Below are 17732 nucleotides of genomic sequence, written 5' to 3'. Positions count from 1 at the left end.
CGCGAGAGTGTGTAGTGGTCTGTGTCGGCTGTTGTGTCGTCCGCGAATTTGGCAGGCTAGTGGTGTTCAAATGTTTGAATTTAAATATTTGTGGGCTGTGCCAAATATCCCATGACGTTTCTCTGATAAATGTCTGTGTGCGTTTACGTGGCACCATGAAGAAACGGACTCTAAAGCACGTTCTTGATGGATTTCGTTCATCCGTGGCGCAACCTAGCGCCAAAACCGAACACGTCCCTATTGTTGAAACACTTCGACCTGAACACTTCCAGGTTGCAAAGGTATATATAATATATTTTACATTAAAATGTAGTTTGATATAAAATTTTTTCGATTTACAAAGAAAAATCATAATATTTGTAAAACTTTGGAGTTTGGACCAGAGGTTCATGATTGTGTGAACGCGCTCGCATGAGCTGAGTGCTGTCAGATATAGCTACGTATGAACAGGTGAACTGATTAGATGACTTTCATGTTAACACAGCTGACGAGCAGGGGGCTGCGAGAGCATCGTTCTCTGTATTTTGACAGCTGACAAAAATGATAGGTTCTTTTTACTTCTCAGTTGCCAAACCATTGTAATCTGGGAAGTGCGAATATTCTACCCTTGATGAGTTGATGTTGCCAAGTTCGTGGCTAACAGCTGGAGTGCCTATGCAATGCGGCTCAATTACGAGCTTTACTATTTTATACTGCTACTGCGCGCTATCAATTTAGTCTGTAAATAAGTTAATAAATAAAATTTTTCCATTATATCTAGAAAACAAATTTGCTGCAGCTCCTTTTATGTATCAATCGTAACACAATTTTTTTACAATACTCGGAGATCGTTTATTTTCATCATATCAGTTCACTTCCCTGAACACTGATGGGTCTGCTATGTCACAGCCTCACAGGATATGTTCTAGCTCTTGTTGCTTTTTCCTCCTAGCCTGTGAGTAGTATGTTTCATCTGAAATACCATGAAGTATGATGATTTCATGGATATTTATATCTAGATGACTAGAATTAGCTCATAGGTTGTCATACTCATAGCAACAATAGCAATAGCATAATAATATTATGCACAATTCTTCTGCTGTGTGTCAAGAAAAGATGGCATTTAATTTTGTTATGCTTGTAAAATTTGCTCAAATTGAGGAAGCTTGTGGGCAGTATATACGGTATTATTGCAGATTAACTACATCCAAAAAAAAGGGTGTTTTTTTTTTTAATTATATGTTTTTTGGGGTGTAGATTACGAATCTGAAATCCATTTTTGGCGGTCGGCATCGGAAAACCGATTTTTTTCGCGACTTACTAACATGGGGGTTACGTAACTTACGTTACCCACTCACCTTTATTTACTAACATGGGGGTTACGAAACTTACGTTACCCACTCACCTTTATATAAAGGGTCGGATTGTTCATCGAAATTTTACAAAAAGCTCTTAGGTTGGGTTAAGTCAGCCAAGTTCCTTTTTTTAGATAGCATTTTGATCTAAAAGGAACCTGGGCGAACCAACCCAACCTGCGAGTTGGCGTTAGGTTGTGATCTCTCGATGTGGCAATGTATCTCCAGATTTATGGACAAAGAAGACGAAAATGTTACCCGTTGCACGGTTGCAGTGCAACTGGTAACATTTTAGTTCAAAAATGTTTTCCGATTTTTCGCCGATTTCGCAGATTTTAGGCATTTTTAGCGCGATTTTTGGGTCGGAAAAAAATCGGTTTTCCGATGCCGACCGCCAAAAATGGATTTCAGATTCGTAATCTACACCCCAAAAAACATATAATTCAAAAAAAAAAACACCCTTTTTTTTGGATGTAGTTAATCTGCAATAATACCGTATATACTGGTGTTACTATTAGTGGGGTAGAGGTGGTGACTGAATCTAGTTCTAGTGCCCAACTGCCCATAGCACCAACTAGTTGTCTTTCTCTTCATTTGAGACTTTGAGTTGTATATATACAATTGTAGACCAGATTTCCTAATAAATGCTATAATCTTGTGGCTAAAAAATTACAGCTTGTTATATATTTAGAATCTTGCTGCTTGATTATGCACTATTTACAATAATTAATTAAATATAATTCATTGAGCAGGAATCTCGAGGCTCCAAAAAAGTTGGAAGCCCTATTTATGGCTTGGAAAGGAGATATTTTCCATGCCAGTATTGGTGATGGTCAAGAATTAATATTGACATTATATTTATTTTTAATCACAATTCTGGAGTGGGATGGATCTTTGTGTGTGCTGATTTAATGTCAAGAATGTTTGAGAACAAAGCACAGTTCTTGAAATGCTTGCTGGTTTGTGGCTCTGATATCTCTGAAGCTTAGCATGGGCTTGGTTGCCTGTTAAGATTTTACCATGGGCAGGAATGGTTATTTATTTCATTTTGGAGACAAAATTCAAAATGCATAATTTCTTAAGTATGAATTTTATACTGTATTTCCATTTAGCCAACAACCATCACAGCTCCTCTCACTCCAGCGGCCAGCCTATGTTGATACCACGCTATTGGCATGTGAACTCCTTTCTGTAGCAGTGAGCTAGAAGCAAAGTTTCATTTATTAACATTTTAAGGTCTCAACTGTAAGGCTATAAAACTAATTTTAGATTTAAACAAACACTAAAAGCTTTATAGATATGGATGACAGCCCTTACTTTTCTGGAGACTGAGCTCTTTGCTCAAGAGGCTTAAACAATTTGCAAAAATTGAAGTGATAATCAAAGTTCACATGCTTTTTTTTTCATTTTATTATCTTAAATTGATTGGGTATGGTCATAGAAGAATTAAAAATGGAAATTATTGGGAGAGTTCCATCTTAAGCTCAATGCTGCATGGCCATCTCAGTGCAGAAGCAGTTACCCTTGTGACTGTTTTCTTCAGTCTTGATTCATCAACAAATTGAAATCCATGCTATATGTCCAACCAAATCTTTTATTCCAGATTTCATGTGTACCAGTAAAAAAATTCACTTTTATTATTCAAGCTTGACAATAAAAGGCCATACATTTGAATTGACCTGAATTATAATACATTCATGTATCTGTTCAAATGGACCCAAAGGAACAGTGTGAAGGCTGTATGACCTGATGATGTTGATCCACTGCACCACAACCCTTCTCTAAAAAAATCCCAGTCAGATTTCATCTCGAAAAATCATCTCCCCAGAAGCTGGGTGTATCATTTCAAAATTCTTCAACCCATCAACTAAATGTATATAATTCATAGAAGAGCTAGGCATATTTGATTCTTGTGTACTTGTTAATTATGTAATTCTTATCTAATAGTAAACTCTACAGAGTTGTTATTATACATTAAAGTTGTTTGCTTGTGTTGTTTCTACTTGGGCAATTGAATGATTGAATGTTGACGATGTTGAATCTACCTGATTGAATGTTGATGATAGTTTCTACTTGGGTAATTCTTCTATCAAGCAACTTGAGTTATCTTGAGCCATGAAACTTTTATCCTCTTCTTTAACATTTGTTGCTTATTTGTCCTGCTGCAACAGGTGTTATAGCAGTTGTTGTATTATTAATACATCAATCTGGTACATTAGTTATTTACATTCAAGTTATTTATGTGGTATGTATTGCTATATCAACTAATGATACAACAAATATTGATATTTGCGTGAAAGTGGTGTGTAGGGGAGGACATTTTTACAGGCTACCTGTCAACATTGCTGGCAGGACCTTGTCAACATTGCTGGCAGGACCTTGTCAACATTGCTGGCAGGACCACTGCTGGAATTGTTCATTACACATTCATTGGTAACGTACACCAATCATCACACACATCATACATCAATCATCACATGCACATCATTCATCACATACATCAATCGTCACGTACATCATTCATCACGCGCATCATTTATCACAAAGAAATGAAGAGTGACAATCATTGTATTCCCAAGCCTCCTCATGTGGTGAACAGATGCTCATTCCTCTGGTACAGCTGATATCGTTGTCAACCGCCTGACTTGGTTGTGCCAGACGACGTTTGTGTTCAACACGCGCAGTCAAGCATTAACCGTGTGGTGCTACGTTACCGTGGACCAGCTGTGTGCCACGTTACCGTGGACCAGCCGTGTGCCACGTTACCGTGGACCAGCCGTGTGCCACGTTACCGTGGGCCAGCCGTGTGCCACGTTACCGTGGGCCAGCCGTGTGCCACGTTACCGTGGGCCAGCCGTGTGCCACGTTACCGTGGACCAGCCGTGTGCCACGTTACCGTGGACCAGCCGTGTGCCACGTTGCCGTGGACCAGCCGTGCGCCACGTTACTTCGTCCTGTGTGCCACGTTACCGTGGACCAGCCGTGTGCCACGTTACCGTGGTCCAGCCGTGTGCCACGTTACCGTGGGCCAGCTGTGTGCCACGTTGCCGTGGACCAGCCGTGTGCCACGTTACCGTGGGCCAGCTGTGTGCCACGTTACCGTGGACCAGCCGTGTGCCACGTTGCCGTGGACCAGCCGTGTGCCACGTTACCGTGGGCCAGCCGTGTGCCACGTTACTGTGGACCAGCCGTGTGCCACGTTACCGTGGACTAGCCGTGCGCCACGTTACCGTGGACTAGCCGTGCGCCACGTTACCGTGGACCAGCCGTGTGCCACGTTACCGTGGACCAGCCGTGTGCCACGTTGCCGTGGACCAGCCGTGCGCCACGTTACTTCGTCCAGCCGTGTGCCCAGTTACCGTATAAAGCTCGTCCCGTGAGGGCGCTGCGCACCGACCAGTACGAGTGTTTACCCGACCGCTGAGAATTATTAGATCCAGAAATTTTATCTTAGAGATTCCTGGCAAGACCTCGCTGACAAATGGCCGCCTTCTGCTCCCTCCCTAGCAGGGGCCACGGGTGCAAATCCCGTGATAAATTAGGCCTGATGAGAACAGCGGCCTGTATCACCCTATAGCTGCGGCCTGCATCACCTGCTACAGCTGCGACCTGCATCACCTGCTACAGCTGTGACCTGCANGCCTGTGCGTACAGCTGGCGCCAGGCTGTGCGCTCACACCAGGCTGTGCGTACAGCTGGCGCCAGGCTGTGTGCTCACACCAGCCTGTGCGTACAGCTGGCGCCAGCCTGTGCGCTCACACCAGGCTGTGCGTACAGCTGGCGCCAGGCTGTGCGCTCACACCAGGCTGTGCGTACAGCTGGCGCCAGGCTGTGCGTACAGCTGGCGCCAGTCAGTGCGTTCATGCGCCTGTGCGTACAGCTGGCGCCAGTCTGTGCGTTCATGCGCCTGTGCGTACAGCTGGCGCCAGTCTGCGTTCATGCGCCTGTGCGTACAGCTGGCGCCAGGCTGTGCGCTCACACCAGCCTGTGCGTACAGCTGGCGCCAGGCTGTGCGCTCACACCAGCCTGTGGGTACAGCTAGCGCCAGGCTGTGCGCTCACACCAGCCTGTGCGTACAGCTGGCGCCAGGCTGTGCGTTCATACCAGCCTGTGCGTTCATACCAGCCTGTGCGTACAGCTGGCGCCAGTCTGTGCGTTCATGCGCCTGTGCGTACAGCTGGCGCCAGTCTGTGCGTTCATGCGCCTGTGCGTACAGCTGGCGCCAGGCTGTGCGCTCACACCAGCCTGTGCGTACAGCTGGCGCCAGGCTGTGCGCTCACACCAGCCTGTGGGTACAGCTGGCGCCAGGCTGTGCGCTCACACCAGCCTGTGCGTACAGCTGGCGCCAGGCTGTGCGCTCACACCAGCCTGTGCGTACAGCTGGCGCCAGGCTGTGCGCTCATACCAGCTTGTGCGTACAGCTGGCGCCAGGCTGTGCGCTCATACCAGCCTGTGCGTCACGCATGTCTTGAGTCCAGAAGGTGATTCATGTGCGCAAGCTGTGCAGGAATTGAGTGACTAATTGTTTACTTGCGCTTCAGCCATTTAGCTATCTCGCACCGGAGGTTTATATGTAGTTCACCAACGAGGTGCAAGGTCTCAACTATCGATAATTTCTCGAATTAAAAATCGTTCATCACCCACAAGGAGCGGGAGGTCTCAAGTGTCAAGCCCGCCAGAGCTGGCTAAATAGAGGCATCGTTAGTAACTCAATTAAACGAAGACGAACAGTAACAGAAACGAAAACACGCGAATAAGAGTTGGCTTACGCGAGACAGTCGGCCGCCCGCAAGAGAGAGACAGAGAAGGGAAATATAAGGAACTCTGCTTGCATGACAACTTAGCGCTATGACGGAATAGCCTATATAACAACTCAACCCCACAACTGAGACTCGCCGTGAGATACTGCGAGCTCAGCGGTGGAGCGCTCAGGAACAATGCCACCAAGAAAGCAAAAGCCCATAGTACTTATGATGTACTCAGACACTCGCCAATAGACCTCCCTGTGGTGAGGCTGTGTAGGAGACTCAGCGCAGGCCGTGTAGGCTGTGCCGGAAGTTCAGGACAGGCCATGTATAGGCTCAGGGCAGGCAAAAAGGCTCAAGGTAGGCTCTAGGGCAGGCCCTGTAGGCTGTACTGGAGGCTCAGCGTAGGCTGTGCCGGGCGCCGGCTGCTCAATATCGGTTATTTGGAGATGAAGTCGCCGCTGCCTATATGGGGGCCGCTGCGCATGGCGAGCGTATCCCCCAGCATACATGCATGCTGCGCTACATGTAGGCTGCCCGTAGTGCAGTGTTGCACGTGCTGTGTTACACGTGCTTGTGTTACACGTGCTGCGTTACGCGTGCTGTGTTACACGTGCTGTGTTACACGTGCTGTGTTACGCGTGCTGCGTTACGCGTGCTGTGTTACACGTGCTGTGTTACACGTACTGCGTTACACGTGCTGTGTTTACACGTGCTGTGTTGCACGTGCTGTGTTACACGTGCTGCGTTACGCGTGCTGTGTTACACGTGCTGTGTTACACGTACTGTTTACACGTGCTGTGTTACACGTGCTGCGTTATACGTGCTGCGTTATACGTGCTTACGTAACACGTGCAGCATTACACGTGCCGTGCCCTGTTATCTCGTTAAATTCTTGCTCCGTGTTATATATCTAGGAATTAAATTCTTAATGAAAGAAGCTAAATATTATTGTTAAACGGCCATGGGAGATTTAATGCTGGCAACTAACTAAAGTTGCCAGCTATCATTTTTATGAGGTATTTACTGCATAGGCCACGTCACTGACGCCAGGCGGTAGAGCAGTTGCGGACCAGATGTCGGCGTCGGCGGTTTTGTTGTTGGGTTGGCATGAGCGAGGGTTGCGCGGGTATTTGCCCAACTAGGTAGAGAAAAGGAAAGTTGTTCTAAATGCAAAATAGATATTTTTTGCAACCCTACGACAAGTGCCGAGGATCCGTTTCGAAAGAGAGGCCCAGTGTAATGTGGCTTCCAGCATAAGTCAATGATATAGTTTACAGCCAAGCAACGTCGTTGCATCAGCATTCTTAATGCAGACCGAGGAGATTCGCCGTAGCCACATTGGCCGTTCACGGTCTGTGCTCATGCTACGTTGGATGCACAGTCGCCCCATCCTGAAGTACTGCTGCCAGCTTTGGGCGTCGCTCAAAGAGAGCGCGATGAAACACCTCCCGCCAACACGCTGCGCTGAGTGAGGAAATAGTTTTTAACCATCGTCAAAAGAAGATACACTATAACTAGGCACTAAAAACTAAACGCTGATGCTGGAGGCATCAACGCCAGAGGTCAGGAGCTGTGCGATCAATTTTCGCTTAAGCACGCGTAGCCTCATAAGTACAGGGTGATCATGAAAACTTCCTGTATTGAAAGTTCAATAAAAAAAAGAACCAGTAAAGATATCATTAAGAAATACATTTAATTTAAAAAGACATTATACCTGAATTTTTGTATCAATTTGTTTTAAAGATGACATCGGACAAATTAAGATCTCCATTGCATTCAGTTAGTCGATTTTTGAATTATCGTTCAACTCGCTGAAGCATATTGACGGGTGTATTTGTGATGGCTGGGCGTATGTCGTTCTTCAAATGATTTTGGGTACTTGGACAATCATTGTAAACAATTGATTCAAGGTAACTTGTTCTAAATGTGTTCACCGACGTAACAAGCGATTTCAGATCAGGAACTCGACCTGAAGGACGAATACGGAACCGTGTACCGAATGCTTCTTGAGTAGCGATAATGGAACGTCGAAGAAAAAAGTTCACGTCGACAGCAAACGCACGCTGCTCAATTGTCCAATGCATAGTGGCAACTGAATAGAGGCGGTACACAAAATTTTATGACCTCTTCTTCATATGACATACTTCCCGCCCTTCTCCTACAACATCTGGTTGCTTGGCGCGAAATACAAAACCGAAAATTTTCGTAAATCACCCTGTACATGTAGCCCCCTAAGCATAAGCAACCCCCTAATTACACGTAGCCCCCCAAGTGCACGTAGCGGCCGATTTCTCGTTTACGATTGGTGGGTTTACTTTGAAAATCCGTCAATAATTGGCTGTCGGATTTATGAACTGGTTATATTTTTCAAAGTTTGGCCCAAGGAGCCGAACGGATCGCCCAAGCCTGACCTCGCCATACATGCCTCTACTGAAGTACTCGTATGTTATCGTCGATCTCTTCCAATAATGGGGGTTTAAATCTTCATGGTGTTCGATTAATTGATATTAATATTTCAGCGGTGGTGATTAATTAAACCGAATAGCTGTTCGTTGACCTCGAGAAGCGAATCACGTGCCAGAATATATAGACTCGTCGGATACTGATACTGTATATATACATAGCACCGATCAATAGGTATATAGTTCTATTAACTAAAAGGAATAACTTTTTTATATCACGATTAATCATCGCATTATTGGCAGGAACGATACATTTTCTTAACAGAACTGAGGAATGAATCTCTTGCCAGATACTATATGAGCTTTGAATAGCGACTCAAGTGTCATTGATGAGTGTGAGAGGAAGGCTAATCTTAATTGTATGCAGGTCAACTCGTCGTAAGAGGTTAACATGGCGTTTTAGTATAGTGGTAGGAGTTAATCCAGGCAGGTTAACTCCACGTTGCAGGTTAACCCGGTTATGCTCAGGGGTTAACCCGGACATACTCGAGCACGTAGCACTGATACACTCTTTTCTCAGGACAAACTGTATCAAAATATGTAAAACATGCATCACTATTGAGACAGGGAAACATTTATTTGTGTGGTGATGCCCCGAGGGAAATGATGCTTTGTATCATTGATACCGCCGGCCCCCGGTGCCCTGAACTCGCTGCCACGATATCGATCGTTGGCGGCGGTGGTATCCATGATACCAGCCCTGCTGGGTTAGAGGGGTGCTGGGAGGGCTCGTCAATAAACACCTACATCTATTCTGACGACCCCTACACGTATACTGACGCCCCTACACGTATACTGACGCCCCCTACACGTATACTGACGCCCCTACACGTATACTGACGACCCCTACACGTATACTGACGCCCTCTACACGTATACTGACGCCCCCTACCTGTATGCTGACGACCCCGACACAAAAACTGACTCCCCCTTAACACATACTGACGACCCCTAAACATATACTGACGACCCTTACACAAACACTGACCCCCCCCCCCCCAACATATACTAACGACCCCTAAACATATACATACTGACGACCTCTACACCTATACTGTAAATCTAATTTGTTGTCATCAGTATAGGTGTAAAGGTCGTCAGTATCGATGTAGAGGCCGTCCCTTCCCCGCCCCCCGCCGCTCGATCTCCCCTGCATCTCGAGTATGCTAATGCTGGTATCTAGGATACGGCTCTCGCACCCCTACGCGGGCAAATACATGCGGCACTAAATACAATCAATACGTCATATTGTCCAAATAGTGACACTTTCTCACCCATAGCACCAGCAGGCAGCTGACTTAGCACTGATACGCCCTTATTCCAGGTCAGGCTGGGTTAGGGTGACCTACATATAATCAAAAAGTACTCCGCTGTTTGTACATCGGCACAATCACTCGTCTTTGTGTAATAAATGAGGCGGCAACTGTACGATGACTGCCTTCAACTTGTGCTCTTGCCAGCACAATAACGGAAGATTTGTGCAGCGTTGTCTTGTGCAGCCTAATAACGTCCATTTGTGCACATTCCGTCAACTTGTGCTCTTGCCAGCACAAAACGGAATATTTTTTTTTAACTTACTGTTATGTTGATGAGGTGAGGTTGTTCAGTGGGATTCGAGGGAGGGGGGTCAAACCGTCAACCCCTCTCTGGCCTTTGATTACGCATCCCTCCTCCCCCGCCAGCCGCAGGAGGAAAAGGCTCGTTCTTCTTGTGTTTTTTCCCCTGCATTTGTTGTGGGTTTTTGTCCCGTGGGGCGTTGGGGGAAATGGCAGTCGTTAGTTGGGAACGACGGGGCTTTCGCCGCCGCTTGTTGTATCGAGACGGGGACGGAGTGCATACACCCTCTGCTGTGCTGTGGAAGAACTGTCGTCACGCAAACAGTGGGCATTGGTGCGGGGCAGTGGTGGGCATAGGTGCGGGGCAGTGGTGGGCATTGGTGCGGGGCAGTGGTGGGCATTGGTGCGGGGCAGTGGTGGGCATTGGTGCGGGGCAGAGGTGGGCATTGGTGCGGGGCAGTGGAGGGCATTGTTGCGGGGAAGAGGTGGGCATTGGTGCGGGGCAGTGGTGGGCATTGGTGCGGGGCAGTGGTGGGCATTGGTGTGGGGCAGTGGTGGGCACCAACAGTCTCACATTAAACCTTAATCCCTTTCATTAACTCAAGACTAAGAATTTCCTGCACTCATTCTCCGACGGCAAATCATAACTAAGCATCCCTGTGCCGGCGCTGCCAGTCCTTATGCCGACAGGGGAGACTTTCCTATTATAAATAATATCCTTCCATGACGGCTGGCAGTATTATATTCAGATTTAATTAAACCTCGCGTAGTGGCTTATGCCTGGGTCGCCATGAGGCTTCCTGGCGCTATAGCTACAACAACAAGAAGAGGGACCATTTTAAGAGCGACGAAGGATCTACCATATCAACAAGAAGAACCTTTAAGAGCGATGAAGGATCTACCATATCAACGAGAAAAACCTTTAAGAGCGACGAAGGATCTACCATATCAACAAGAAGAACCATTTCAAGAGCGACCAAGGATCTACCATATCAACAAGAAGAGCCATTTTAAGAGCGACCAAGGATCTACCATATCACCAAGAAGAACCATTGTTATTGTCATAAAGGATACATTAGAATTGTTCGCGCTACGTAGCACGCGGTCGGCCCTAACTGAACAGTTTATTTGTAACAAAACTCGGCGAGATTGCATGGCATTCACTGCACGCCATGGCGCGTTAGTTTCGTGTTAGCGACGTGTCGCCTTCAACTCTTTATGGGCGAGATTATCGTGACGCACAGGATGGCCTGTTGTTTTGTATTGAGAATGGTTTTGTAACGTGTGTACACTCAGAGAAATGTGGTAGATTTCGTCTAAGTTGTGATACACTTATTGCTCTTGGGTGAGTCATCCTGACCCAGTTTGGCCCAGGTAAAAAAACGTATCACTGCTACGTCCGCTCTGTGCTCGTGCTGTGGGCATAAAGTGTGTCACTATTTGGACAATTTGGCCCGAGCGTTTATTTTCTTCAGTGTATTTGAAGATTGGAGGTGTTTTATTTCTGCCGTACGCGCGGCGGACGCAGCTGGTGGCAGCAACTCCGGCGCATGAGGGAGCGCTCGATATGTTGCACCCTAGCCCCTCCTTGCATTTGGGGGAGGTAGCGCCCCCATCCATTGTCACCACGGCCTACCACCACAGTCATCACCCTAGCGCCCATTCATCACCCCGGCGCCCATTCATCACCCCAGCGCCCATTCATCACCCCGGCGCCCGTTCATCACCCCAGCACCCATTCATCACCTCGGCGCCCATTCATCACCCCGGCGCCCATTCATCACCCCGGCGCCCATTCATCACCCCGGCGCCCATTTATCACCCCGGCGCCCATTCATCACCCCAGCGCCCATTCATCACCCCAGCGCCCATTCATCACCCCAGCGCCCATTCATCACCCCAGCACCCATTCATCACCCCAGCGCCCATTCATCACCCCAGCACCCATTCATCACCCCAGCGCCCATTCATCACCCCAGCGCCCATTCATCACCCCAGCGCCCATTCATCACCCGATCGACCGTCATCGACCTCGTGTGTCCCGCGGCTTTGAATGAAGTCAGAGTGACGCCTGTCACCTCCGTATCCAGGATACGGTGTGTGGCTCAGCTGAATATACAGTATATACGCATGCGCGCGTGTGAGGCGCCGTGCGTGAATGGGAGGCAAGCGTGTGAGGCACCGTGCGTGAATGGGAGGCGCGCGCGTGTGAGGCGCCGTGCGTGAATGGGAGGCGCGCGCGTGTGAGGCGCCGTGCGTGAATGGGAGGCGCGCGCGTGTGAGGCGCCGTGCGTGAATGGGAGGCGCGCGTGTGTGAGGCACCGTGCGTGAATGGGAGGCGCGCGCGTGTGAGGCGCCGTGCGTGAATGGGAGGCGCGCGCGTTGTCTGTGCCAGCTGTGTACATGTGTGATGTGTAATTCATTGTCATGTACACGAGGAGGACTTGTATTGACTATTGTAGAGCGACAACTATTCTATTCTGCTGGCAATAAATAACTATTCTGAGCCGAGCCAGCAACATGCAGGATCTATTGCCGACCTAGACATACAATTCTGCGGCTGGATCGTTGACTGCGAACTTAATCAAACGGACGAGCGTCGTATTAAATAACACATTGGAGCAGAGGTGTAAATTCTATTGTACACATGCATGTGTAAGAATCTTTTAGGCACTTGGAGGCAGCTGTGTAAACCGTGTCAATTCGACGTCAGGGTCACGATGGCACGGTGCAACAGTCCTCTCGGTGCAGTGGCCACGATGGTACAGCGCAACAGTCCTCTCGTTGCAGTGGCCACGATGGTACGGTGCAACAGTCCTCTCGTTGCAGTGGCCACGATGGTACAGCGTAGTAAGTAGGGGATGTGAATGTACACCGTAGGTATTTTATAGCGACCTTCTCAGCATTACACGGCTAGCTGCGAGCTGCAGATTCCATGGCTCAAACATGTCGCGTAAAATGCGAGCAGACGTCAGTCTGAAGCGATGCGTGCTACTTCACCGGCACGTCCGCGTTTGGTTTAAAGCTTACGCTCCGGCCTGCGACCTCGCAGCCGTCACAGCACCAGGCTCCACGGGCGTCACGCGCTGCCCAGGCCACGCGGGCGTCCCACGTACCTCCAGGCCACGCGGGCGTCCCACGCAGCTCCAGGCCACGCGGGCGTCCCACGCAGCTCCAGGCCTCGCGGGCGTCCCACGTACCTCCAGGCCACGCGGGCGTCCCACGCAGCGCCAGGCCACGCGGGCGTCCCACGCAGCTCCAGGCCTCGCGGGCGTCCCACGTACCTCCAGGCCACGCGGGCGTCCCACGCAGCTCCAGGCCACGCGGGCGTCCCACGTACCTCCAGGCCACGCGGGCGTCCTGCGTCCCACGCAGCTCCAGGCCACGCGGGCGTCCCACGCAGCTCCAGGCCTAGCAAGCGGCCCATTCAGCCCCCAGGCCCCGCGGGCAGCATTGTGGACGGACGCTGCATTGTCCCGAGATTCGTGCTGCAGGTGCTGCTTCCACTACCCTCCGTGTACGAGTGTATCCCAGTCTTGCTTGTAGTGCTGTTAATTACAGATCTCGGCGAGACTCGTGCTGCCTGCCGCCCTTCCTGCATCATTGATCCACAGACAACACAATTCTGGGAGGCTATGAGTTGTGTTCGTGCTTGTGTCTCTTGCTCAGCCAGATGTGGCAGGTGGTGGTGGCAGGAGGCTGTTGCGACAGGTGGTGGTGGTGGCAGGAGGCTGTTGCGGCAGGTGGTGGTGGTGGCAGGAGGCTGTTGCGGCAGTGGTGGTGGCAGGAAGCTGTTGCGGCAGGTGGCGGTTGAAAGTGATGGCTGCCAGTGGCTGTGGCAGATGACGGTGGCAAGTAACGGTTGCAGTAGGCGGTGGCAAGTGACGGTTGCAAGTGCCTGTGGCAGGTGGCGGTGGCAAGTGACAGTTGCTGGTGGCGGTGGCAAAAGACGGTTACAAGTGCCTGTGGCAGGTGGCGGTGGCAAGTGACAGTTGCAGGTGGCGGTGGCAAGTGCCTGTGGCAGGTGGCGGTGGCAAGTGACGGTTGCAAGTGCCTGTGGCAGGTGGCTATGGCAGGTGGCGTCCTGACAACAGCCACTCTGCCACACTCGCTTCTAATTGCCTCGAAACTTCATTTCAACTTGCAGTGCTTGCTCGCAAATGGCCGCGTGCCTCTTCCATTTATGATTCAGGACAAACAAGCTTTGTTGTTGTTTACAGCGCAACTTTGACGGCTACAAACTGAAGCTTATAGCTCCCAGTTATGCTAAATGCACAAATTATTCAAGCGCTTCATTGCAAATTCAGCGCACGCGATCGCTGCCAAATGCACTTACAGCATTCATTTAGAAAACTGAATGGGTCATGTTGTCTGAATTTTAACGCATTTTATACACTAATGCGTCTTTTGCTGGTTATCACGATGACCCACACGAAAGAAAGTGCATCGTAATTTAGACAAAGTTATACCCATATTTTTAAGTACGTACCGCAGTATTCCTTTGAGATTAGTCAGTAGCGACCTTCGATTTTCTGGCTGCGAGTTACTCATAAATGTAAATAAGCGAGCGTTGTAAATAATGGCCAGCTAGTGACGTGTTATTGGAGCTCCCGACATCGGTGCTGGTGATTGTACAGCGTTATGTTGTATGTTATTGGATATAACATAACGATATTTGTTATATGCGCTCACGATCTAAGTGACGAGCATATGACGTTTGTGACGTGCAGGAGATGCGTTCACGATGTCAGTAACGAGATGATGACGTTTGTGACGTGCAGGAGATGCGTTCACGATGTCAGTAACGAGATGATGACGTTTGTGACGTGCATGAGATGCGTTCACGATGTCAGTGACGAGATGATGATGTTTGTGACGTGCAGGAGATACGCTGCTTGGTGACGTCCATTTCAGTTAACGAGTGACAACTTTACGCCTGGGTTATCCTATGACGACGTTCATATCTCTACTGGTGGTCGGACTAACAACGTATTTAGCATATAAACATTTCAACGTATTAGGCATATAAACTTTACAACGTATTAGGCATATAGACTTCAACGTATTAAGCATATAAACTTTTCAACGTATTAGGCATATAGACTTCAACGTATTACGCATATAAACTTTTCAACGTATTAGGCATATAGACTTCAACGTATTAATTAAGCATATAAACTTTTCAACGTATTTAACACATATGCTTTGTGTTCACAGGTGAGCAGCTGAGATGCTGGTGACGTAGAGCGCCTGGCGACGCATTTAATGTCGTGAGTATCGCGGCGTCGTGCGTGTAACACGGGCGTATATTAGGCACACTTGGCGTACTTGTTATACGTATTGAATTGATACTCCTGCACCCCACCCCTCGGTGATAGTGCCGTGCTGGGATGCATGTCAGGGATGACAACACACCCCTGCACTCCCCCGGCCCTAGTGCCGTGCTGGGATGCATGTCAGGGATGACAACACACCCCTGCACTCCCCCGGCGCTAGTGCCGTGCTGGGATGCATGTCAGGGATGACAACACACCCCTGCACCTGTCTCTTATACACATCTAGATGTGTATAAGAGACAACGTGTACACGTGCCATGCTCACGTGTACACGTGCCTTGCTCACGTGTACACGTGCCATGCTCCCGTGTACAATTGCCTTGCTCCCGTGTACACGTGCCTTGCTCACGTGTACACGTGCCTTGCTCCCGTGTACAATTGCCTTGCTCACGTGTACACGTGCCATGCTCACGTGTACACGTGCCATGCTCACGTGTACACGTGCCTTGCTCACGTGTACACGTGCCATGCTCCCGTGTACAATTGCCTTGCTCCCGTGTACACGTGCCTTGCTCACGTGTACACGTGCCTTGCTCCCGTGTACAATTGCCTTGCTCACGTGTACACGTGCCATGCTCACGTGTACACGTGCCATGCTCACGTGTACACGTGCCTTGCTCACGTGTACACGTGCCATGCTCACGTGTACACGTGCCATGCTCACGTGTACACGTGCCTTGCTCACGTGTACACGTGCCTTGCTCACGTGTACACGTGCCATGCTCACGTGTACACGTGCCTTGCTCACGTGTACACGTGCCTTGCTCACGTGTACACGTGCCTAGCTCACGTGTACACGTGCCTTGCTCACGTGTACACGTTAGCACGTTAACAGCCAGCATGACTGGCTATTAAAATTACTGCAGACCTCAATGAACACCTGCAGAACCCAGTTTTCATAAAAACTGTCCGCCGAGAGCTGCACAGATCTCGATTCTATGGGAGAGTTTCAATTAGAAAACCTCGTATTTCATATAGATATGCTTCATAGCCTATAGAGTGGTGTAAAAACCTCCAAAATTGGTCCCTCGAGCAGTGGGAAATGTGATTTTCTCTGACAAATCATCGTTTACCTTACCTTATTTCCAACCTCTGGCCAAGTTTACGTTTGGAGACAGCGAAAAGAATCATTTAATCAAAAATAACCTTAAAACATGGCAAGGGATCTGTGATGATTTGGGGTGCTATTTCTCAGAAATCCTGCAACCCGATGATTTCTTTTCATGGAAAAATCAGCAGCCGTGACTTTTTTGGAATTATTATAAACAAATTCTTACATAAAAGTTTTTGCCAGCTATAAAACACAGAATCAGTTCATATAATACTTACAACGATGTTACGTCTGGCCAGTTCTGCGTCAACTAGACTCGTTCCCTGAAATCTCCGGAAGACCACATAAAGCGGATGTTGCCATTAGCAAGGTATATAAAATTTCTTCTCGTGTACCTAACGAACTCATGTTTCTCTCGAATAAATATAGCCAACATAAGAATGTAACAAACGGAATAATATAACAAATTTAAATGTAACAAATGTAATCACACAGGAGAAATGTAAGAATGTAACTAATGGAAGAATATAACAAATTTAAATGATGTAACAAATGTAAGGGCATAACAACTGTTAAAATATAACAGATAAATCCTGAAAGTAGGGATACTTGAATGCTGGGAGCGCAGTCCGTGGACTTGTGGGCATGCGGGAGGGTGTCCACACCCCCGCGCCGCCCTCTGATCCCCGCGCCTCCCTCTGATCCCCGCGCCGGGGGATTAGGGAGCGACTGCAGCGATCAGGACTGGCTGTGGGAATCGGGGTGGGGACGGCTGTGGGGATGAGGGGGCGGCTGCAGGGATGAGGGGGCGGCTGCAGGGATGAGGGGACGGCTGCAGGGATGAGGGGGCGGATGCAGGGATCAGAGTCGTGGGGGGAGGTTCAAGGGGCGCCCGTCCCCCGGGTCTGTTGGTGCTCGCTGATTTTATTGCAAGGCAATGGCTTGGCTAATAGCAAAGTATCTCGGGCGGGGCATCGCTGGCCGCCGATACGGCGCCCCTAATTTTCCCCTGTGGCTTGTTGACACTCCCTAAAGGTCGCTACAGCCTGGAGCGCAATCTTGATTTGATGGAGCGCCGTGTGCCGTGAAGTTCAGAGCAGGCCTTCAGACGCGCCGTGTGCCGTGGAGTTCAGAGCAGGCCTTCAGACGCGCCGTGTGCCGTGGAGTTCTGAGCAGGCCTTCAGACGCGCCGTGTGCCGTGAAGTTCAGAGCTGGCCTTCAGACGCGCCGTGTGCCGTGAAGTTC

At 48.9% G+C, this 17732-nt stretch overlaps 1 protein-coding gene across 1 annotated transcript in view; it reads left to right on the top strand.

Moving 5' to 3' along the window:
- The window catches only part of LOC125179293 (syntaxin-binding protein 5-like), a 27918-nt gene continuing 10186 nt past the window's right edge, over positions 1-17732 (top strand). Inside the window, exon 1 of the mRNA XM_047884878.1 lies at positions 1-281. Coding sequence (XP_047740834.1) covers positions 156-281 — 126 coding nt within the window. The 5' untranslated portion in view covers positions 1-155. The remainder of the gene's footprint in view (positions 282-17732) is intronic.

The sequence above is a fragment of the Hyalella azteca genome, unplaced genomic scaffold (genome assembly GCF_000764305.2).
Source record: "Hyalella azteca isolate HAZT.00-mixed unplaced genomic scaffold, Hazt_2.0.2 contig16387, whole genome shotgun sequence".
NCBI lineage: Eukaryota > Metazoa > Arthropoda > Malacostraca > Amphipoda > Hyalellidae > Hyalella > Hyalella azteca.
Note: the sequence above shows the minus strand (reverse complement) of the source record. Positions and strands in the feature narration are given on the sequence as shown.